This window comes from Peromyscus eremicus, chromosome 6 (assembly GCF_949786415.1).
Source record: "Peromyscus eremicus chromosome 6, PerEre_H2_v1, whole genome shotgun sequence".
In the NCBI taxonomy this organism is placed as follows: domain Eukaryota; kingdom Metazoa; phylum Chordata; class Mammalia; order Rodentia; family Cricetidae; genus Peromyscus; species Peromyscus eremicus.
Genome location: NC_081421.1, coordinates 101,612,245 through 101,638,001, shown reverse-complemented (window position 1 = coordinate 101,638,001; position 25,757 = coordinate 101,612,245). Strand labels below are relative to the sequence as shown.

At 41.4% G+C, this 25,757-nt stretch overlaps 1 protein-coding gene across 1 annotated transcript in view; it reads right to left on the bottom strand.

Moving 5' to 3' along the window:
* Nucleotides 1–25,757, bottom strand: part of Col25a1 (collagen type XXV alpha 1 chain) — a 391,109-nt gene that overhangs the window by 161,417 nt on the left and 203,935 nt on the right. The window contains exons 3-4 of the mRNA XM_059266229.1: nucleotides 23,545–23,589; nucleotides 21,603–21,610 (exon numbers count right to left, since the gene is read on the bottom strand). Coding sequence (XP_059122212.1) covers nucleotides 21,603–21,610; nucleotides 23,545–23,589 — 53 coding nt within the window. The remainder of the gene's footprint in view (nucleotides 1–21,602; nucleotides 21,611–23,544; nucleotides 23,590–25,757) is intronic.

The following is a 25,757-nucleotide window of genomic DNA, read 5'->3' as shown; positions in this document are numbered from 1 at the left end:
CAGATGAAAATGCAGCATCTACAGAGGAAGTTCGGCTAAAGCTGCTGAGCCATAGAGCTCTAAATGGTGGCAGGGCTGTTCCTACGGGCCAATGGGATCCTGTCAAGGAGCCTGTAGCTTTCCAGAGTTGCCAGCCTAGAGTGTGTGCCAGGCATGTGAACAAGCAGGAGTCTTCAACACCTTCCATGCAGAGAGACAGATCACATTTCATTCTCCACTGTATCAGGACCTCACCCTAAGGTGCTTTCAAAATGACTGCTGAATGTGCACAAGTTGCAACTATTCAGACTGGCCCAAAGCGGTTGACAGTGATACTTTAAAACACACATTTAAAGGGCTGCTGTTGTACTTTAAATGCTGGATTTTCTAGTGCAGCTTCTCGAGCTCATGTTCTGGAAAGGCCCTTTGCATTTCCCTTCACTGCAGAATAAATGCATCTGCCCTGCAGTGGGATCTTCCCCGGGAAGTGAAGCCAGCACTCTGGTACTCACAGACTACAGAGGTTCCGAGGTAGACAAGTGTCCCCATGGACACCTGTGTGCCACCCAAGAGGAGCAGGAGCTCTGACCTGAACAAAGAGTCTCCCTCCCTTAAGACCACATCCACTTAATATGAGGACTGTCTGTCAAACTACTTTGCAAACTGCATTCTACAAATAAGCAATGGTGGCCTTCAGTTGGCTATGCGGTCAATATGAACACTCATTCAACTCAAATTTACAGTGAACTTTACATAACATTTGAAGCTAATGTGCAAATGATATAGTAGAGAGAAGCAACTGACAAAACAAACCATCATAGAATATGTGTGTGTGTGTGTGTGTGTGTGTGTGTGTGTGTGTTCAGTATCTGAACTGCTTTTGCATCAAAAAGCTCTTACACATTTGACTGAGCTAAACCTTATTCATAGTTTATAACATCTGTTTGCTGCCATACAGGGTCACTCTTAGTGGGTAGGTATTGCCTTCACTGCAGTCACCTAATATAGCCTAGTAAGAGTCCTTCCATTCAGTTGTCTTTGGTGGTTTCACCACTAGGAAGGGAAGGCTAAGCTAGAGGAGAATTGTTACCCTCGCACCTGTAGCATTTCTCTTTTAAAGTCTGAGAGAGAGAGGAAGCAAGAAGGAATAATTCCGAGCATGTCTGTGGGGAACTTTTTCCATTAATGATTGACACGGGAGGGCCAGCCTACTGCGGGTGGTACCTTCTCTGGGCAAATGTCCTGAGTTGTGTAAGAACGTAGGCTGAGCAAGCTTTGGAAAGCAGTGCTCCTCCACCGCCTCGGCTTCAGCTCCTGCCTCAGCTCTCTTGGATGATGGACTATCACTTGGAAATATAAGATGAAATAAACTATTTCCAAAAAGGAAAAAGAGTATGTCAATGATTTTATAAGGACCATAAATTTAAACCAATTTTGATTCAAATCTTGAAAAATTCTTACATAAAATTTGTCTTTCATAAATACATAGCAAATTTATTTAAAATTCTAGTCATACATAAACAGGTTGGTAAGTCACTGTCATAATAATTAAAAATGTATTTCTAACACAGTGCTTTATTTTGGTCTTTTATGAATGTTTATATGTGAATCATAAGAAACAGATCTACTACACACATTTTTGTCATCACAAATTCTACATAGGAGCATTCAGTGATATTTATGCATTAATTTATATCATTAAAATGTATTGGCCTAATTGTACATTGAAATTTATCCAGATCTTAAGTATTATAAATGTTTATATATTCCAGTATACATACTTGGCTATATTCCCAATTATTTCCTTATGATAGAAGATTGGAAATGCAGCTCCCTATAATTTTGAATTAGATGTATTTACATTATAGTATACTGAGTACAGATTTTGTATTTTCTAGGATAATTTGTGTAAAATATGCATTTATTCAGACATTATTATAACCCTATTCATCTAAAAGAAGAAGAAAAGGAAAGAGAAGAAGAAAGGAGGGGAAAGGTGAAGGGGGAGAAAGGAAGACAGGAAAAGAGAGGGAGGAGAGACAGGAAAAGAGGAAGGAAAGACGGGAAAAGAGTCGTTTCCTTGAGGGTAGACTATGGGTAATTGCTTTGTAGTTTTCTGGACTTCTCAACACTTTATTTCTTGACTATAAAAGTATATTACCACTTGATATCATTCACTGTGGAGAAATTAAATTGGATCTTAATTAAGTTGCTATGTTTTCCCCCAACTACATCTATTTACACCAAGATCCAAGTCCGTAATCTTGAATTCTAGTTTCCATCTTTCTCCCAATTCAGGGTGTTTCAATCACTCAAAAAAGACTGCAAATTTATTAAAATATAGCCTGCAAAACTCAGAGAGTAAGAACTATAAATTTGCTTTTGTGTGCAGACCTACTTTTAGGAATAGGAGTGGCAGAAAGGGGTGGGGGTTGAGGCACACGGTCAATACCAGCGAGTGGAGGCTAGAACTCCTCAGAACAAGGGTCGGTGCCAGTGGAGCTTTTGGAGCTTTCCCTGTTTTGCAAACCACAGCACCGGGGCTGTAACTTGTCTCTTCTGTTTTATACTTATCTGAGCCTTTCCCCTTCTGGCACAGAATCAGGACTGGTAACTAACATATAAAGAAGTAACCAGCATAACAGATACATGGCTTGGTAAGACACAACAAACAAGGATCACACACGAGATAGAACCCGTTTAGCTTCCATAGCTTTAAGAGGACATGCCTTTCTAAAGAACTCAAAAACCAATTTCCATTATATTGTGTATGCTGAATCATCCTCTCCTCTTTCTGCTAGGTTTAATAACACCCTTAAAAGTGTAAAGTACATTTACAACTGTCTCTCAGACTGTTTAAACTTACGTTCATTCTCAATTCCAGTTCTGAATATCCTGCTAAAAGATGAACTCTATAATACTCTTTACTATCCTGAATGTTTTACATCAGTAAATGCGTACTAGCATATTCCTATCACCCAAAGAGTTGATTAAGTTATAATGCGTGAGTCACATAACGATTCTTCCAGTAAGACAGGGTCTTGAAATCTACTGCAAAATTGAGAAAAGGATCTTCAAGGCCATATATGTACACTTAATGTCCTTCATGTTTGGGGCTGTATCAGTAATCACCATTTCATCAATACTAAAAATTATCTAAAAAATTACTAAAAGCTTTATAAATAGTGTCTCTTTGTTATGTCATCCCTGCAAATTGGAGTCATTTATACCATTTTTTTAGTTGAACACAAGGATTTACAAAGAGGTTAACTGGGCTGTGAACATGGGTGACTGGAACTCCTTCATTCTCGTCTGTATCCTGCTGAATAGCTGAAGCTAGGGGCTTGAATGCAATCCTCCAGAGACAGAAAAGAGCAGTGAGTGGTCTGCAACCTTTCAAACTGGATACAAACTACCATTGCTCCAATCAGCTACCTTTACAATGTTGTATGCATAACATACTCTGAAGTCCTCCTTGGATCCCCTAGGAAAATCCTTTACCTCGGGTTAAGAAACCCTCAGTAGAAAAATAAATCTGCCTAGAGGCAGGTTTATGTTTAATCTGCCAGGAACATCCTTTAATCTGCCAGGAACATCCTTTAATCTACCCTCAAAGGTCAACTCCCTTGGACATCCAGTTCTCAGTCAAGAACAGCCTGCATCATCTTAAAGACTCCCATCCTGTTGACTGTCCAGTCAAATCTGCTTGCGTTCCTGCCACTTTGTTCTTCTCTTTGCCTGTACCAATGGAAGGCCTTGGCAGTTTGATCCCCAATAACCCTTTCTGTCTACCCAGGGAGTTATCCAGTTTGGTGGTTTCATTGTGCCCTTACTTACATTTTTTTCTCACTGTTATGACAAATACCTAAAAATCAACATAGAGAATGGTTTATTTGAGCTCACAGTTTGAGGGTATAGGTCACTGCTGTGGGATGTATGGCAAATGTGTTGCTGATTAATCAATAAAACACTGATTGGCCGTTGGCTAGGCAGGAAGTATAGGCGGGGCAAGGAGGAGAATAAAGCTGGGAAGTGGAAGGCTGAGTCAGAGAGACACTGCCAGCCGCCACGATGAGAAACAGCATGTAAAGATGCCGGTAAGCCACGAGCTACGTGGCAAGGTATAGATAAATAGAAATGGATTAATTGAAGCTGTAAGAACAGTTAGCAAGAAGCCTGCCATGGCCATACAGTTTGTAACCAATTTAAGTCTCTGTGTTTACTTGGTCGGGTCTGAGGCTGTGGGACTGGCAGGTGATAGAGATTTGTCCTGACTGTGGGCCAGACAGGAAAACTCTAGCTACAGGTCACCATGGAAAGGAAGACATGTAGACAGGAGCAAGAGACTGCTGGTCACATTGTATCTACAGTCAGGAAGGAGGAAGTGGTAAATGTTAGCGCTCTGCTCACTTTCCCCCTTGGTCTGGGACCCCAGCACACAGCACTGAGCTACCCGTGTTTAGTGTGCGCCTTCCCACCGCAATCAACTCAATCTAGAAACTCCCTGAACAGACATGTTTGTCTCCTAGGTTGCTCTAGATCCCATCAAGTTGATAATCATGTTAACTATTGGTGACTGAGCAGGTAGGTGAGAAAAGGAAGGTAAGAGTAAGCTCTAGAGATCTCAGGTAAGCGTCAACTGAAAGGTCAAGTGTGAGTGATTGTAACCGGCTACCTGGGACGATGTGTTTGAAAGGTTTTGAGCTTTAGAAAAAGCATGCTGGGATGAATCGGCATGTGTACAAAAGGCAGCGAGAGTAGAAAGCATGTGTGCCAATGGAGTTAGACAATTTTAGTAATTGCATATGAGGGAAGGAAAAAATAGGGAATAAAAGGGATATAGAGCTGGGGAAAATGGTTAGTTTCTATGGTAAGGTTCATGGTACTGAAGGAGAGTTGGAGGGACATGGGTAGACAAGGAAGGCAGATTAGGCTCCCTGAGATGGCGTCTTGTTCCTGGAGGACACTGGGAGGAGAAATGACAGAAAGGCACCATATGAACTGGACCAATAGGGGGAAGGGAGGGACCCAGGTCCTCTATAAAATTCCCAACCAGCATCCCTTGATCCTCCCATCTTGAGGAGATAAAGCTATTCCTGTCCCTTCCTCTGCAGTTAGCTCTGCTCTTTCCCTAATGTTCATCTCTTTGTCTGTTTCAAGGAATGAGCTCTCTGATCCTCTAAAAGACCACAAGACCCTGTAATAGTTCTTGACAATGTTTAAAAATAGACAGCAAACTATTGAATTGGGGAAAAAGAAATGGCTTAGGGATCAAAATCAGTATGTACATGAACACAAAAGCAGGAAGCACTAGAGAATAAAGATTACAAAAAGAGACACCAATTTATCTAAGGGACAATGGGAATGAACACAGATATGAACTCAGGTATAGAGCAGAACAGAAAGTGCTCATGCCCCAAACCCCAGAACACTCAGAGGTGGCTGTCTGTTGGGAGTGGAAAGAATGAGTTTGGAAATGTATTTGTCCATTCACTTACTAACTGTTAAGAACCCTACAAGTGTGCCAGGCATTCTGCACATTGTACAGTTAGCAGACACAGAGTAAGTAAGATTGAGTACCTGCTATCACTCTTGCGAGGGAGGCAGGCTTTCAGAGGATGTTTATAAATAATACGGCAGACGGTTAGTAAAAACTAAGCAAAAGAATATTATAGGAGGAAAATCAGGCTAAGGATCAAATGAGTGGGAGGGTGCCAACTAATAGGGTGGTTGTGGGAGGGCTGATCGGAGAAGAAGCAAAGGGAACAGTGAGGGGAAATGCCCACAGCAGAGAGATGTTTAGAGGGCTGAGGAAGTAACCTACTGGCTATTTGGACTGCAGGGAGTAACAGGAAAGGATGAGCATGGAAGTGAAGGGAACAGAAAACAAGACAGTGAGAGGGCCAGGGAGCCAGACAAGAGCCATGGCAGACTCTCCTAGTAGCCCTGCCAGGGACCAGGCCTTAGTTTCAGTTTACTGGAGCTGGCTGGAGCTGAGCAAGCAGTTCTCGGGAAGACCACAACTCGGGGGCAACCAATCAGCAGGCACCCCACAGCCTTCTGCTAGTTAAAGATAGCTTTCCTTACCCTGCTGCTGGAAAGTCCCTAACCACTACAGCCACCTGCCAATCCTATGAGCTTTTTGTTTAAACCCACCAATCAGCTCCCAGACTAATCTCTCCTCCCTGGAAATCCCCTAACTCTGCTTAAAAGGAGCCTGGGAGCTTTTCTTGAGGTTGCCATTTGCCACTTTGTCAGATGGTTAGACCCCAACATGTTGGTGATTTTCACAAACACTCTTGTTGATTGTATACATGACTGGTGGCCTTTTATGGGACTTCCTGCAGACCCTAACAATAGTACAAGTCACGGTGAGAACTTGGCTTTTAATCAGGATGACACAGAACACAAGGCAGAGAGATTCCACACAGACAAGCAGCACTGTCCACTTTCAATGTACAAAGGGTGCTGGACACTATGAGGGAAGAACTGCAAAGACAATTGTGTATACACCCAGAGAGAAGTCAGGAGGCTTCTACTGCATTCAAAGAGATAAGGCATAAGATTTGTGAGTAGCTGGAGAGATACGAAAAAAGGCTCCAGGACTGCCCAAGACTTCCACTTTGTTCTTTGATGACACTGCATTCTACCCTAAATCACAAGCATTGGTTACTTGTGGCTCCTCAGAAACTGCATACTCTTTGAACAGTAAAAGCTTTTCCAGGGCTTTGCTGTTGTTTTTGTAGACATTAGCAGTTGTGGTGTAGCTACTTTTCAGAAACCAAGCATCCCTCCCAGAGCTGACAAGACTTACATGACTCAGAATGCTCAAAAAGGTTACAAGGTTAACATGACACCTTTCCAAAGCGGTACAGACAGTAAACAATTGTTTGATGGAGGAGATTCCCTTTGGTAGGACTACCTGTAAACGGCAAGTGCCATGCCAGCCATGACCTCTACCACTGAGCACCAAGGCTGCAACACAGGCTTGAGGAATCAAAGGTCTGTCACAGTCTACAGCCCACACTTTTGATGTTTTACTGTGCAGTCCTTGGATAGTGGAAGACTTACCATAAACATTTGTATTTTAGAAATCATCCTTATATGGTTTTTATTGAGTTCCTATTAAATACCAGGCAAGAATTATCATAGAGAAACCAGGAGAAACAAAGCCTGGCCACTTCAGCAGGGAGCTTATTATCACAGTCAGCACAGGGTGACACATTACGTCAGACTCCTATACACCCCCAGCCATTGGAGAACCTTGTTAAAGAAGGTCAAGTTGTGAAAAGTAATTAAAGTTCTCTCTTATCAATAAAAAATTTTGTTGGTACTGAAAAATGAGCCACCTTTTTTTTTAGAAGGAAACACTACACAATTAGTGGTACTGAGACTAAATCAGATACTGTAGTGTCAACCTTGAGAGCTGCAGGAACACATGTCTTTCTTCTGTAATACAAATATTCTCAGTGGAGACAGGGAAAGTAACAGCATTTTCATAGCCCTTGGCTAGGTTACCTCCATTGATGAGGCACCACAGGTTCTTACTGAATGGGTCTAAGTAACTGCTAAGCGATAAAGGAAAGTGTTTGTGAGCTGATGCCACAGCATGCTCTCGGTCTGCTAGGGAGAGAATTAAGCACAGGCTGCCATGCATGAATGGCGTCATGTCCTGCCTGGGCATGGCTGACTGGCCAGCCCTGAAATTGTACAAATGAAAGGAAGTAGGTTAAAATAGACATTATTATTAATAATTGGTGTGCATGAAGTAAATTAGGAGATCCCACCAGGTCTTTCTTAAGAGGTAGTAAAAACCTTTGGAAATAAAGTCTGCTAAAGCCATCTTTTCAAAGCTTTTGACAAGTTGCAAATCTCATCCATTTTATTTTTCATTGAAAGCAACTCAGAGGAGTGTGTCAGTTTAGTTCAAATACGCATGCACAGACATACATGCGTGCACACACACAAAGAGTGGATACTGCAGGGAGCATGCACTAAGACACAAGAGGTATGGGGCATAGCCTTGACACACAAAGGCAGCCCAGGGACCTGGCTGTGCCATTAAGCAGAGTGAGGATTTGTCACCAATGTCAGAGGGCAGCTATAGTACAGCGCCAGGCTCCTTCAGCTCCTGTGTATTCCCACCAGAGCCATCTATTACAAACTGGAACCTGCTCCCTTTGGGTAGTCATGTTGCAGGCAAGAACACTGAGAGGATGCCCCAGTCTGGAGACAGAGGTCATACACTTGACCCAAACCATGATTCAGATTTTCAAAAATGTTAAAGAAACAATCATTTTGGAATCTCTCTTTGTTTTTGTAATGGTAGAGAATGGAATTTTAACCTGTCTATTTTTCTGTTGTAGAAAAGTTTCCCAATTATTTTCAGTAATTCCCTTTCATATGGAGCAAATAGGTAAAGAATGAGAAATATTAAACACAATTTTAAATAATCCTACAGAATCATGTTTCCTCTAACCTTAGCAGAAAAGTACTTTATAGCAATATCCCAATACTAAACACTCCTCATCCAATCTTATGTCACCATGTAATAAATTTTCACTCTCATACAAACATTAACCTTGTCTAAATTATATTTGAACCAAGAAAGAACATTCAAAGAAACAAAATAATACTAAATTATCCAACAATTTAAACTCAATTCAACAGTAAGTAAATTCCCACATTTTCTTCCAATTCTATTATTTAGATTAAGGTAAAACAGAATTAACAAAATGTGGAGATTTAACTCAAGCAGTTAAGCGATAATCCGGTAATTAAAGGATAATCCTACATAAAGAGTAAGTTCTTTCATGGTGCTATTCTGATCCTTAACCAAGCAAGGCTTGTTCTCCATTGTGAAATACAGCTTATGGCTAATTGAAAACTGAAAACCATTTTTACCTACACATTATTTCTTAAGAAACTACATCCTCCTCCCTCGGAAACAGAATGCACATTCTCCTATATCCTGAGTGTCGCTCCAGAACAGCCTAGAGGAGAGGAACACAGAAAACTGAAAATGAAATTTCTGGAAAATGTGTTAGTGACACTTGAGTCAAAGCTGGAGCTGGGCAGCAGGTGTGGCATGAAGACTTGATGACCAGCACTGTTTGATACCTGGGGCACTTGGAAAGTTGCTCACCAGAAAGGAATCAATTCAGGAGCAACATGCTGTGTGCTATTGTGTCCCTTGTCTGTCTTTCTCAACAGAGTGCTCCTGGGTCAGCGTGACACCTCGTTCCCATCTGAGATGCCCATTCCGTTTTCTAACTTTAAAAATTGAGGCGATAACCTGAGCTCTGTATCTAGGGCTCTTATCTACTGGAGTTTGTATAATTTGAGTGTTTTTCCATTGTTTGTAGATAAAATCTTAGGGAAAGATTCTTCTAAAAGACATTTTTTTTCCACTTAGCAGAAAATTTGAACTACCAGGCATTCTGATTGAAGAGATAGTATATCTTAGTCAATTTCTACAGATGCAATATTTTAAAATGTATTAAAGGTAAAAGGTTTTGTGTCCAATATTAAAACTTAACACTCTATTATGAGGCTTTTAGCATTCCCCTATGTGCATGTACATACATAGCACACATGCATACGCATACTTGGATGTTTAAGCATGGAGCTGAAGTTTTATATACATATAAGTAATTACACCATTGAGCTCCAAATGATCACTGTAATGGATGAAGTCAAATCTTTAGATGGTTTTAGCTGTAATTTTAAAGTAAGCAGTTTGGACATGTATAATTTAAGATGCCATTTAGATACCATTCAGAGTGTAAGCAAGTTAAAAACATTTATAGTTGTCTTCTGATGAGAGATTTATCATAATGATTTTAGTATGCCACTTTTCATATTTCCTGGCAGCCAATAAAAACACGGTGCATCAGAGAAGCACCTCCGTCCTGAAAGGATGCTGATGTCCAGCCTCCACACAGAAGCAATGATGTGAACCATCCCTTGACTGTTACCAAACACTTCCCTATAGGTCTGTGAAGCCTAAATGGCTCACATTGTAGTGAATGTATTATAACTGACTGAAAGTCCCACCATGGACTACATCTAGGTTGCCACTATCCTTATGCAACAGAATGAATGCATTTCCAGTAATATTTATATGAGTGAGACTTTCTATTTCATATTTTTTAACAGAATTGAATCCTAGAAGTCTATATGCTTTAGTATCAAGTGTTTTGTCAGACTTTTAGAAAGTACTGGAAGTTCTGGAAATGAAAAGGAGAGAACGTCCTGCTTTTTAAGTACATTTTTAATGACAAAATAAAATCTTACCCTCACATTGACTCAGGTCCTAGTTCATTTGCCTTGTGTTTTTGATTAGATATCTGCACATAGGAAACTTCCTATTATAGGAACTATGCAGTTTCTATAACGAGTTTCCTATAAATTATGATATTTGATATGAGCTCAAGCAATTTTTCATTTTGTTTAAAAATTTCCAGTGATCTGAAATTGCCATCAGCTGGTGTATGATCTTCAAGCTCTCTTCTGAATTCTATTAACATCACTAAATTTAAGTTTTAAAGGAAGGGGGCATTTCCCCCTCTAAAAGGGGAAGCTAATGCCTATGGGAAAATAACATTCTTAACAAATGAAACCCAGGGGACCTGGTCAGCAAAGCGAATAAATCCCCATCTTTCATACAACTTTCAAACCAGTGAACAATACAAGAATTCGGAAACAGTTCTTTTTCAATCCATGCCATATAATGTACAAAGTCTGGATGTAGTGGTAATGCCAGCATACTAGGCACGACTATTCAATGGTTAGAAGATCAACTTTAATATGCAAAGTAAATGGGTGGCGAGGGGTGGAAAGGCCATCCAAATATATAATCCCCACAACTGGAAGTGGAAGTTTAGGTCATTTCCTATCCAGAGATTTTCCTAGGGCATATTGGGTAATAGTCAAAGGAGCTGAAAGGACCCAGCCAAGTTAATTAGTTCCACTCCAAGGGAGGGTTTTTCACAAACCGGTTCTTATTCTGTACCATGAATTAGAAGTCTAAATGAAAGGCTACATATGGTGAAAGATATATACATTCAGCCATTACCACAGACAGGCAGTAAATTATCTGGGGGCCTGCAGAGTGCTCTGGAGCCCACTCTTTCAACTTCCCCCCTCACCTGTGAAAAAGCCTGGACCTGTATGCCATTGGCTATTAATAACACTCTCTGGAAGCAAGCAAGTTGAAATTGTTCCCAAACTGCAAATCAATAGACCATGTATGTATGTCTACTACTGTTGAATGAAATTATATATCAGAATAAAAGAGGCATCTGCAATACAGGACTCAAGTATGCTTTCACGTAGCCTATAAAGTCCATGGGCTCTGAAATGCTTCTGTTTCCACTCCCTGAAGGATATCCTAATATAGATGCAGTGAACGGAAGCCTCCAAAAGGAAGTCTGTGATATGAAATTTAAAATAATTGTTTTTAAATTTGTAGTTTCCAGATTGGGTTTCTACCATGCCTGCCAAACCTTCCCCTCTTTTTCTGTGGGCTTGTTATACAAATATGGATTTCATTTGTGTATTCACAGAAGGAAATGGTGATTCAGCCACTTTGTGGGTATGCCCGTAGGTTTCTCCTCCACCCGCAGAACACAGGGAGGTGGAATGGGTCTGGAGCCAGGAGGAAGGAGATGAGGCACACACATGGAGCAATGTTGGGAAAAGGCAGCCCTGGCTTCTCTGGCTTGGTGTACGGCCTCTGGGTACCTCCGAATGATGTCTCCCTTCCCTGGCCAGCCCCTGCTGCTTCAAAGCTGTCTTTATTCTCCCTGGTAACATGGTCTCTGCACAGTGGAACTGCAATCACCTCCACCTTCTTAAGCATGGGTTTTCAAATGCCAGATGTACAGGAATGTTCAATATTGAAATGCGCCAAGTAGGAGAGACCATCTTGTTGCTGTTCCTTAAAAAGTGTAAATCTGACTTATTTGCAACAAAGAGACCAAATATGAGCATTCTAGTTATTGTTACCCACATATCACTTAGAAGCCATCTTCTGTAAGTCTGTCTCCTTTAAGAACTATCAAGAGAAGTAGGGCAATGGCTAGTGTTTCTAGCACTGAAGGATGCTATGAAGGCTGCTCGGGGAGGCATTCACTAACAGGGTTACCCAGTTCACATTATCCTTGCAAGCATACTAACCTGACAGACAAGATACAGCCATGGGAGCAACCGTGGAACTACTATATATTGGGGCTAACCAACTCTTTTCCTATTGGATGGGAGGGAACACACATCTGGTGCCACCCATCTGGTCCCAAACCAATGACTGGAGAGGCCATGGGCCAAATGAAAGAGCGTGCTACTCTTGACTGCCTAAGTGAACATGAACATGCTCTCAAACTTAATGAAAGTATTTCTTTTTATACGCACACAGTAGCTCTACCCTCATCCTGGTACAAAGAAGTTCGTTTATGCAGAGGGCTTCTGGTATCTAACTTCCCACAATACAGTGCGTTATCAGCCAAGAGTGCTCGCCAAGTCACATGTGTGTATTACAGTTCCCAGCCACAGTTGAAGGTTATTAGCATAGAGTATTAAAGCTGAATTAAGTCAAGGCATCAAGAAAGGAGGAGGAAGTGGTTACAGCTACAGAGGAAGAAGCAACACAAGACGTGGGTGTATGTTCAGTTGAGGTCTGAGAAGCAGGGTCTGTTTGGAGACCTCGGTGCAGTGATGATTAATATTTTATGTTACGACAGCAGGACTATGGAGTTCAGGCATTTGGTCAAACACCAGCTAGATGCGACTGTGAAGATATTTACTAAGATGTGATTGTGTTTTCCCTGAATGACTCTTAAGTAAAGCTTATTACTCTCAATAAGAGGGTAGGCTTCCAATCAAATTAATGGCCCTGATAACAGAAGTCAAGATTCCCTGCATAAGATACACTACCTTAAGAAATGTAGAAATCCCACCTGAGGGCTCTGGAAAGTTGGGCCAGTTAGTGAAGTACTTCCTTGGGAGAGCATGAGGGCCTGAGCTTGGATTCCCCCAGACAGCATGCACGCCAGCCCACTGACATGCCTACAGATTTTAGGTTTCCTGGCACCCACAGCTTTGTAAGACACTTCCATAAAACAACTCTCTACATATTTAGATGTCCTTCTGGATCTTTTTCTCTAGCGAATCCCGAAAGAATCACCAAGATCCCTTCTACTAGACTGCATCCATTTTTTTTTGTTTCCAATGTCATTATCCATTTTGCAGGACATCCTGCACTCCAACCATGCCAGTGCACAGAGAGAAATGCCCAAGTAAACCATCCTTTTTGGTTAAAATGGCAAGAGCTTGGTATGTCTGGAAGTTGGCAAGTATCTCCACTCTGATATTTTTCCAATTTTCCAAACTCAAAAAAATTTAAATGGAAATATGCGTTTCCACAAAAGGCCGCTTTTCCTGAGGTGCTGTTGTATGCCTTCCTCTGCTCTCCCCAGGGAGTGAGCTTTAACTTATTCTCCCAGGCCCCCCTTCACCCCCATTCTAGAAAGCCCTGGACCACCCTTCACCCCTACTCTATGAAGCCATGTATCTCCCTGGAACACCCTTTACCTCCCCTCTATATGGCCACAAACCTTCCAGGAACCTTATCATAAGGTGAAGCCCTGCAGCACCTCTGTGATGAGTCATCTTGCTATCACCTTGACTGGGTTGAGGACACCCAGCTAGATTAGTAAAGCACAGCTTCGGGTGTGTCTGTGCAAGGATTAACCAGAAGGGGATGGTCTTCCCTGAATGTGGGCCATCCATCCCATAGGCTGGGAGCCCAGATGGAACAGAAGGAGAAACATGAGAAAGCATCCCAGCACAGGCATGCTCCCCGCCTGGCGGCCATGCTGTGGACAGCTGTTCTAAACTACAATCTTCTCATTGCTGTGGCCATATTGTATAAAAGCAACTTCCAGGGAGTGGGTGTGTGGGGTGGCAGGTTTAATCTGGTTTACTGTTTGAAGGTACCATCTTCCTTGAAGACGGCATGGTGTCACATTACACCCACATCCAGGAAGCAGAGAGAAATGGCCTCTGGGACCCGAACCCAGGGAATGGTGCCACCCACAATGGCCCTATTCCTCCTACCTCACTCAAACCTTCTTGGAAATATCCTCGTGGACACAGCCATGTTTCTTCTGGTGATTCTAAATTAAATCAAGTTGAAAATAAACATAAGCCATCACATCTGCCATACCTTCCCTGCTATGACAGGAAAATCTCTGAAAACTTACCAAAATTAAGAATTCCCAGTTAGTGATATCTGCCAGTCAAATCTGCCACAGTAACAAAACCTGCCATGCCCTGACTCAGGCCTTTTCCTCTTTATTCTACCCCAGTAGCCTGCACAGTATCTCCCAGAGTAACCCCTAAGCATTTCTCTCTTCCATTCCTCCTCTCTTAGGTCCTCTGCAGGAGTGCTCTTCTAAAACCTTCCTCTGGTCATGCCTGCTCTGCCTAACTCCACTGAGACTGCACACTTGGGGACAGATGACGTAGCCTGGCATGCAAGGTCCTCTGTCTCAGTCTGTCTCCTCACTCTTCCTCATCTTGTCCTTGGGCTCCTGCCTGACTTCACACACCTGTTCTTTGTTTTCGCTGATGTTGCTCTTCCTGGTACCTCAAAGACTTTTAAACGTTAAATTCTTTGAAAGAAGCCATGTAGAAGACAATCACCTCGACCAGACAAACCCTGGCTCCCCTCCATGATCAAATCTGGACCGTTTTCTCCCATACTATTCTCTCACTGTGCCTGGGTGTGTCACGAACATGCCTCTTTTCCAATCGTATTGCTTTTCCCTTAATATTGCTCCTCATTAAATACACACACACACACACACACACACACACACACACACACACACACACACACACACCCTGAGCTATCTCAGTTTGAAGATGGGTTTGTAGGCTTTATACCACTTGCACAATTCAAAGGTAACCCCGAACCACTTAAAAACAGGATGCCGGGCTCTTCTCTTAAGAGTTCACCGCTATAGCCTCTTTTTTAACTTATACTGCAGGAGGTAAACATATATACAAGATCTCAAAATGCACAGGCTAGTTTTTATGTCAACTCCACACAAGCTAGGGTCATCTGGAAAGAAAGACTCTTAATTGAGAAAATGCCTCCTCTGTAAGATTAGCCCGTAGGCAAGTCTGTGGGGTATTGTCTTGATTAATGATTGACTTTGGAGGGCCCAGCCCACTGTGGGCAGTGCTACCCTAGGCAGGTGATCCTGAGTTGTATAAGAAAGCAGACTGAGCAAGCTATGAGGAGCAAGCTAGTAAGCAGCACCCCTCTATTGCCTCTGCATCAGTTCCTGTCTCCAGGTTCCTGCCTTGAGTTATTGCCACAATTTTCCTGGATTATGGATTATAAACTATAAGATTAAAAAAACCCCTTTCCTCCCCAAGTTGATTTGGTCATGGTGTTTTATAACAGAAACAAAATGAAACAGCCTGTTACCATTTTTTTTTCTAACTCTATTCATAGAAGCCTTTAAACCTAAATTAACTGTCTAGGTTTTTGTTCCTTTGGATGGCTACAGTGAATGTTGTAGTTATCTAGCTATACAGATATTTTATACTGATATCACCTCCTACAAGACAAATAGTTTTGTTTTCAGTCACCAACAGTATCCTATTAGAGGGAAAAGAATAGTCACTAAAGGTGATGGTCAGTGTTCACTGTCCACTTGACAGGATCTAGACTCGCTTGGGAGGGTTGCCGAGTGTAGTATGGGGGATTGTCTTGATTACATTAACTGAGGTGGGAGGGCACACCATTGTCTCCACCTCTTTACTGCAGATGCAATGGGATTCCGGCTCCTGCTGCTCCAGCTTTCTCCACCATGATGGACTGAGCCCGGCAAGCATGTGCGGAAACAAGCCACCACCTGCGCAAGTTGCCCTTGTCAAGACTATTGCGTTGCTGCAACAGGAAAAGAATGTGACAAAAACATAGAAGAACTTTTTCTGAAAACTTTCACAAACGCATTTTCCTGACTCAAGAGGCAAAGCTTGTCCTTTTAGGGAATGTGCTTTCACTTGATACTGCTTACATCATATGTAAGTTTACACCAAGTAAGCGACAACATGAAAGCCTATGTACAAGTTGCAAGGTCCACAGATAACTAGAAAGTACTTAGAGTAACCCATACTAAACAGCAGGCCGAGTAAGGCTCAACAAGGATGCTACCTACAGAGGAGGCTGTGATGACAAAACTCAACTTGCCTGAAAAATGTCTTTGGGCAACATGGAGGGAAATGAGATTTGAAGAGAGATAAACCTAGGTTCAAATTCTACTTCTGTCTCGTGATTGATGTACGCTCTTGGACAAATTATGTGATGGGCCCATCCCCCAGTCTCTTCCTTTATAAAATGGGTATAGTCAGTCTTGGTCACAAAGGCGATATAGAAATTGATGCATCAAATGGCAAAACATGAGTAGTTGCTATCACTTGTACTTATATCTGGAGAAGAATTACTTTAGAATGAGAAATTCTAAGTTGTTTCTTCATTATGAAGTAGAGATGTCAGAGTTTTGCATCTTAAAGTTCTTCAGAGACTTTTTTTCCCCTAATTCATCTATCACAGAACCAGAGCAGTAAGCTTAGCTTGGCTCGGTCTGCCTCACTCATCTGTCAACAACATTCTAACGTTCAAACCGAGTTGACAATTGCTGAAGGTGGATGGAACAAAACGGGCTGTGTAACGGCATCGGATTTCACACCTCAGAGAGTTCAAGCTACCAACAATAACATCATATCTCTGTCAATCAAGAGTAATTATGGGGCTTGGTGGACCCATACAAGCAAAACAGTCAGTTAAAAAGGGGTCTCCTGACTCTCTCTCTGGCTACAGTTATTAGACATGCTTGATTCTGTGACCCGTGAATATTTGAGTAGAACTTCCTTTTGGACAGAAAGACAGACTGTAAAACTGGGGGAGACATTTGCTCATTTTAAAAATCCTGAAGTAATTTTCCAAATTCATATCTAAGTCTTTGCTTCATATTTCAGGACATACACACACACACACACACACACACACACACACACACACACACATATATATATTTAAATATCTGAAACAGGGCTGGAGATGGTTCAGTTGCAAAGTGCCCAGGTACCAGAGTTTGGATTGCCCAACACACATTGAAAGTCAGGCATGGGGGTGGGATAACCATCACACTGGAAGGCAGAGGACCAAATTCCTGGAGCTCAGTGGGCAGCTCAAATTGGTGAGCTCCAGGTAGAGTGAGCAAACCTGTCTCAAAATCTAAGGTGGACTACAATTGAGGAAGATGCCTCACGTCAACCTGTGCCTTCCATTCACACACATGTAGGTTATCTGCATGTATAGCACGCACACGCGTGCGCACGCACACACACACACACACACTCACAAAATATCCAAAACTGAAAGCATAATTTCATACTTAGTAAACACAATGGTCAGACACATCACTGGAGTATTATCAGAGTTAGATGCCTAAGCATCTGCATGGAGTTCCTTAGAGCAGGATTCTAAAGTACGTCACTTTCATGAGAAGAAAAGTAGATGAATAGAAAAACAGACCAATCGAATTTACATTCATAAAATTGCTCCATTTCAGCTATTTATAAATATTTTTGTCAAAATGGATTAAAGCTTAACAGTTTATTGTAGAGTAAATTGATATGTGGGTTCTAATTCAAGTTGCATTTCAAGTTTTTATTATAAATAACCTCAATATACAAAAAACCTAGAAACTGACAAGAGAAGCATGTAATTAAGTATGCCCACACATTCTAGTGGGTTATACCCAAGATTTTCAAAATATATCAAATGAAGATATAAAGGGGAAGTCAATAAATTTTATCATCAAGTATGTTTTTTATTATTTTGTTCTTTTAATCTGGAGAATATTACTGCAAGAGGGTAACAAGGAACAGGTACATTTTAGCAAGAAGAAAAGACAGTGAGATCTGCCACCCTACCCTGGACCAGTCAGCACATTGTGGATCATTGCAATGTGCCCAATGCTGCCCATTATGCTGAGTATTTCTGACAATAAAATTAAAGTGAAGGCTCCACCTCAGCATCCTGCTCATAAGAAGCGCCAGCATGCCAGGAGGTCCGCAAGAAAGACATCTGGAGGACTTCCTTGCTATAGGTTGAAGACTACGAACTTATCAGACTACCTGTGGGCTTCACATAAAAAATACAGAGTGATGACAGAGGAAAGAAGATCGGAGTCGAGGAGACGCCAGCCCACCATTAAATGAGCAACATGCCAGCAGACCTATAACGTCACGGCCACATGGCAACATATAGATTAATAGGAATGGGTTGAATTTGGTTGAAAGAGCTGATCCACAGGCCATTTTGTAAGTTTGTAAGTAATATAAGCTTCTGTGTATTTACTTGGGACCAAGTAGCTGCAGGATGCGGGTGGGAGAGATTCAGGTGGGGAGGTTCTTCCTGGCTGGGGGGCTGGGCAGGATGGGAGAAACTTTGGGCTGCAGAGCACTGGCTGCTCTTCCAGAGGTCCTGAGTTCAATTCCCAGCAAACACATGGTGGCTCACACCCATGTATGATTCATTCCAGTTCCCTCTTTCTGGCCTGCAGTGCAGGCATACATACAGACAGAACACTGTATACATAATAAATAAATAAACAAATAAATAAATAAACAAATGTTTAAAAAAAGGAAAGAAAGAAAAAGAAGCAAAGGGGGCAGATGAGACGGGTCATCGAGTTAAGAGATTAATTGCCAAGCCTGATGACCTGAATTCAACCCCTGGAGCCCACATGATGAAAGAAGAGAACCAACTCCTGCTGGCTGTGCAAGCTCACGTGCGCACAGACACACACACACACACACACACACACACACACACACACACACGCACGCGCGCGTGCGCATACACACAATAAATAAATAAAGTTTTAAAGTAAAAAAAAAATACAGAACGAAAACAAAGGCACTTGTTGTTAAAATAGTGGCACACCTTGATATCTGCAGGGGAAGTAGTTTCTTACTTGTGAATACAGCTGAGCACATTTTAAAGACACCAATTAGGGAAATATTTTTTTTTTTAAAAAAAAAAAATAGGATTGAATTAACTTTAGATTTCTGATCATGGAAAAGAAAAAAAGAAAACTATACACAAAACTAAAATGATGCTTAAAATAGGAAATATAAGATCAGACATTAACATTGCAAATAATTGGGTGCTGTCTGTAGATAAATACATTGCTAGTAAATCTATCTAATCATAACAGTGCCACTACTCATTAATATTTATTCAGATATAAGCAATACTATAGAAATTGCCTATAAAACTACTTATTCTAAAGCAAAATTAGATGGAAGAGAGATACTTCTTAGAAATCCTAGGATTAAAAAATGAGAGGCTCAACAGGACTTCATTATGAGATGAGAATTTTACCTGTAAGAGCCCCAGGCACAGCATCATAAGCAACAATGTACAACTGCATTGTATTCAAAGAGGCTGCAGTCTACATACTTCTTCAAGCCCTGGTTTTCAACTACTAGTATGCCAGTTACTTTTCTACTGCTGCGGTAAAGCACCAGGACCAAAAGGGATTTGTGGAAGGAGTTTCTGGATGACAGTTCAGAGAGAGAAGAATTCATCGTGGTGGGGAGGCGAGGCTGAAGCACAGGTGCACCGACCCTCTCCAGCAAGGCCGTTTGTCCGAACTCCTCAAGGAGCGCCACCAACTGGGGAGAAAGTGTTCAAATGCCTGAGCCTGTGGAGGACATTTCTTGCTTAAACTACTAACAACTGGTTTCTCCTCCAACCTTCATGTGAACAATCTGAATTATCTCTTACTCAGCATGGAAACATGTGGCCACAACTTAATGTCCTTGAAGTAGTTTGCTGCCCTCAACCTGACTAGTTTGAAACAAAGTCAAGGTAAAGTGGCTGTGTGGGGGGTGTCATGCTTGCCTTATAATGTGGCATTTTACATTGACTGACCAAGCTTTTTTGTATGTAATTATTAATGCCAGGGAATGTGATTTAACCACGGTCTGCCTGACTTGTATAACAATGGCCTGTGTTATAACACACTTATAATTCATGAGGAATTAAGTAGGAAGCTGAAATTATATAAAATCAGATGTATCCAACCCAATTTTAACTTCACAGGCCCTTAACTATGCAACTTTATGGAATTAACCTCCGTGAACCTTAGTTTCATCACTGGTAGTATCAGAGTATTGTATGAATAAAAATGAAAGTTTGTGCACAAAGTGCATGGACAACTGCACACCAAATAGCCGAGACCTAGTAAGTTCTTCCTTTCTTTATATACAGTAAGAAAAGATACACAAAATCTTTCAGCAGAAAATCTGGACTAAGAGATAGCCCAAGCAAATATGTAATATGCCTACATGCTGTTTTAATGAACCAAAGAGGAAATGCTTCCATCTTAAAGGTCACCATCAGGCAGACGTGGGAATTAACTTCTCAGTCTGTATGACACACAAATTCCCCAGAAAGAAGCCTTGAACATGTTACTCCCCTTGTAACCTTGGGAGTTTCCTCTGGGGTAGTCATGTCTTATTTTGAGTTTTAAAGACAGAAGCTTAAATATGTAGGCAGGGAGTAAAGGCTTCTAGACCTGGACCATGCTGTCTACCTAGCAATAAGCAAGAGCAGGTAAGTCAGTCACAGAAGCAAGAGTATTGCAAACATGATTTATGTCCCATCCTTGAACATGGCAGGAAGGCTGCAAAAGATATTTAGAAGCCGATGCTTCCTCTGAACAAGTCAACAAGTGTGTGCTAATCCCTCTCCCTGGACTATGCTGGCCTCAGATAAAGCGGCAATGTAGAATCTGGGATGAGAAACTATCTCAAGGCTAATGATCACTGCTACTGAAAAGGCCCGGTGCACAGTATAAACACCGGGGTCAGACAGCAGATATCCAGGATATTACTCAAAAACACATCGAGCTCAAAGCTGACAAGATAATCTATTCCTGTGAGTGCAAAGCAGTCTGGAATGCCACAGCTATGACCTACTCGAGGAAAGAAAGAAGCACAAACTCTCCAAGGGCCGTGTCTCAGGCTCCTTATGCAGGCAAGGCTCCAACAGACTTCAAAGGAAGTTCTGCCTTAGAAGGGATGACTTGCCTCGGCGGCGCACAGGGGGTATCACTTCCATGATCATGTTGCCATCTACATTTGGTGGACCGGCAAATCCAAATATCTCAGACACGAGTTTAAACAGATGAAAAAAGAAGTGTGAAATAGCTTGGAGACTTGCTTGCAAAAGAAACCTCAGAATTTCAGGAAAAAGACTCAAAACCAGAAGCTTCATACATTACTCCAAAGTCTCAAGAGAATAATCAGTGTGTGACAACATAAAAAATAAAGTCCATCCCCAGTATTGTGTTCTAGTATAGCACACGACCCCAAAATTGTGTAGTAAAGAAATTATTTTCCACATTAAACATTCATAAAAGGTCAGTTACATTTTCCTAAATGAAGCTTCAACCATATCTGTTTTTAACAAGGTTTTAACATACGTGGATCTTGATTAATGTAGAGAGCCCAAATCATCAGACAGTACTTACAGGAGGACCTGTGGGGCAGGATGGGGGGAGGAAAAAGAGAGAAAGAGAAATTAGTGAATATAAATGTTAAAATTAATAGACAATGAATCATTATAACCACATCGCAATGCTGAGAACACAAAGGAGATTTAGAACACAATGATTCTTAAGTCTTTCCCTTACATCACAGACCTTTGAGATGACAGAAAAAATAAACTTATGCCCAAACACAAATTGTGCGGAGAATTTGAACTTTCGGGTTCTCCAAAGCGCACTCATGTGTAGCTGAGAGGCCTGTGATCTTTAAATAAAACTGTGTAATACCTACACGTTTAAGTAAAATATGAGTCAGGATAATCTTGACTGTGTTTGACAGGCTACTCCAGAGAACTGAGCTTGATAAACAGTGAAATCAGCAAAGCCTATCATTGGCTGAAGGCTGCCCTTGAAGAACGCCCTTCCTTCAACGCTTCCCCAATGCATGAAGGCCCAGGCCTGGTGTCTCTAGAGGTTTCTTGAAACCAGAACAGAGGCAGACACTGAGAACATTTCTGTATTTCACACACCATATGCTCTCAGCACCAACTCTAAGTGACTAGGCGGTTGGGGAGTGATTTTGATCTTGTCTATACAACTTCCTCCTTAATCTTTTGACACAAGATTGTTTGGGTGATTGTCTGACTCCAACCATGTTTTATCGTTTCTTTTCCTGGCTAGAGTGGGAGAAGCATCGAGTCGGGGCAGGTACTGGGGAAACCAAACAAATGAGAACAAACTGAAGGTGCCAAAGCGAGTCCCATCACGCCGCAGGCTGGCCTTGACATTTAATTTTAAAGGACGGGATGAAGCCTCGCTTCTGAACCCTGCCCTGCCAGCTACACTCAGGGAGGCCTAAGGACGGCTCTTGAGGATACTCAGAAATCAGCAGCCAGCCTCCCCAGGTGATGAATTTTCATAATCCTTTTCACTTTAGCAACCTTTTTAAAAGGTAAAGAGGAAATGGAATGTCCCAGATTCAGCCTGCTGCCTGCTCTTCCTGACAAGCTAGGGTTCTACTCTTTCAACACCTGGCCAGTGACTGTCTTCTATCTTGATAAATCCTAGCATTAGATAGTGAAAACCCCCATTTCAGAGCATGCTGGAGTCACCATGAAAGGAAGAACTGATGTTCTCATAAGAAAGCCATCTGGATACTGGCCCTTTTGAAATCTCAGACTAAGATCAAGAGCAGTAACCGACCTTACTTATTGCTATATCTTGGTTTCAAAAATATCTTAATTTAGTCTTTTCTACTTTACTTTACCTATAGGAATTTGTCCTGAAATCACGAACTACTGAAGCAGGGAGTCAGGACAAAGGATTGTAATAGCCCTGGCCAGATCAGTCAACAGCTCCATTTCCTCAATGACAACATGGAAACTCCAGACAGACTAATGACACCGCACTCATCACCGAAGCACTGCGGCTATACAGGGGCTACTCCTACAGTCCGTAAGAACGGTAAAGCAGTATGACAAACTGTGCCAGTTGGACAAAATAATAGGGCTTTCCAAGGTATTCTCCTTGAAGTGCTAAGACAAATACCCCCACACTGCTCACCCAGAGAGAGGACGCATGGTCATGTTGCATACCATGTGCGAGTGAGAACCCCACCAAGGAACACAGGACAGATGGGTTGACTTTGGTCAACAAGCAAGCTAAAACTGGGGGTGGGAGTGTCAGTGGTTACTAAACCATAATGGACATTTTGCCAATACTTCCTTCTTAGAATTTGTTGGAAATTAGGGTCTTTTCTGAAATTCAAGGTCTAGAATAGAAGTGCCAAACACACACACACACACACACACACACACACACACACACACACACACACACACCTTTCAACAAGGAATGGCATCACTAATTAATGGGAACAAACATAGCTACTGTACCAGAACTTTCGGAACACGAGGCAGTCACTTACCAGACTCTCCTCTTCGGCCCCTCTTCCCTCGCTTCCCCGGAGGACCTGAAATACAACAGATTATTTGTAATGTAGTTTCATTTCTTCTGCTTGTATAATGGCTGCTACAGAATGGCTATATCTTTGCTCCCTGCTTTTCAGCACCAGCTTTAAGAAAAGGACTCGGTGTTCATGAAGGGCAATACTCTTCTGTGTTTCAGCAAAGCTAAGCTCTATTTCATCCCCAATGCTGGTCTAGCCAACCATCTACCCCAAACCACTAAAAAGTCAGAATTTCTGCTCATCCCATTTACATACCATCAATATTGACAAGATTTGCTAAGCAAGCAGGTGAGGTGTTATTTTTCTGAAGGTCTCAAATTATAAGTACCAAAACTGAATAACTATTGTTTATCTTCAGTCAGGTTGAACATGATTCTTCTGAAACTATGTGGATAGCAATTAGTTAATTTACATTCACACTTAAAAAATATTTCTGTTAAATGTGAATATCATGGAATTCCTTGATGACCCCATTAAGTATATTACAAGTATGTATATTGTAACTTTAAGTCTGATTTTTCTATAGAGACAAAAATCATTATCATTTAATGAACAGTTAGCCTTAACGATGATGCAATTAAAAAAGTAGAAAAAAATAAAACAAAAAACATTCTACACCTTTTTATTTCAGTGAGTTGCCTGTAAAAACAACCAAGTCATTCTGCATCAGCCTTAGCACATCAAATTCTAGCCATTTGCACTTCAAGACATTGTTCTCAATTACACAACTTCTATCCACATTTCCTAGGGTAAAAATAGCTTCCACTGAATTATGGCTCAAGTGAGCAGAAGAGAGAAATCAGCCCACAGTGAGGACTGAGTGCTTCTAATACTCACTGGGAGAAAAAGCCAAGGAAAACAAGAGCACTGTATGCTGCTAATGAATGAACTGCTGAGTGGGGCTTAAGACTCTAAACTCCAGAAAGTTCCAGAGACACAGCCACTGTCATCATGATTTTGAGTTATCAGCTCTAACCAGACACTACCATGAGCAGTGGAAACACTGGTAGGCCACCCAGCTTCCCCTCTAGCTCACACAGGAGAAGTATGGCCATCTGTGTTGATAGCAGGATAAAAAAATTAATTAAGCAACAAAATAAATTTAAGATACTAGGAGACCCAAGTTTATAGCAAAACCCAAACTATCAGTAGACTTTTGGATTTCTTTCTATATTCTAGAAGAAGAGGAGAATTCCATACATACTCATTCCTAAAGACTGGGACAGGAAAATTAAATAAGTAAATAAACATGATAGGTTCTTACTATATAAGAAAAATATACATTTATACACTTGCCCAAACTCACACATGGACATATGTACTGACAGATTCCGGCATTTTCAACTCCTGAAGACAGAACTCAGATGTTTGTAGTGTAAAATCACTTAATGAAGGAAACTTAGCAGGCTCATTTGTGGTGGACGTAGTTAACAATAGAAGCCACTGTTCAAGAGGAGACTTTTTTTTTTTAAGCAAGGAATATAGGAATTCTACGAACTGATTTATACTTTAAGTGACAAACAAGAATAATCCACATTAAACTCACAGAAGAAGAAATTTACCACTCAAAGGTAAGGAGACAGCATCAGGAAGACCAGGGGCTCAAATACAGTCGGAGGCATCCGGACTGGCTGCTCACTTACCAATAAGAAAGTGACAAACAATTTTATCTCCAGGAGAAACCCAAAAAAAAGCAGAGTAATGCTATTTCTAAACACGTCTTCTTTGAATATTCAATCACAAATCTTCTAAAAATCAATCAAATGCCACAGAAACTGTGGAACAAAAGGAAATGGAGTGGAAGACATTTGAAAGATGGCACCCCCTGAAGATGACAGGGCTTTATGAAGAATATCATAATATTTGAGAGACAGTGAATCCACACTAAGTGGTAAGATGACAGCCTAAAATACATTGAACTTACGACAAACACTGGATTGAGGAAGAGTATGAGATAATGAAAAATGGACACAGAAGTCTACAGTGAGTGACCTCTAACATGAGGTAAGCAAGCTAGTGAACTGTACAAAATTCTCAGCACCATCTAAATATCTTGCTGGCAAAAAAGTCAACCAAAGTTTGAAGAAGTCCAACGGACAGATAAGAACACTGGGCTTGCCTCTAAATTTAAGATCAAAACCAAAGTGAAAAACAGATGGGAGAGATGGATT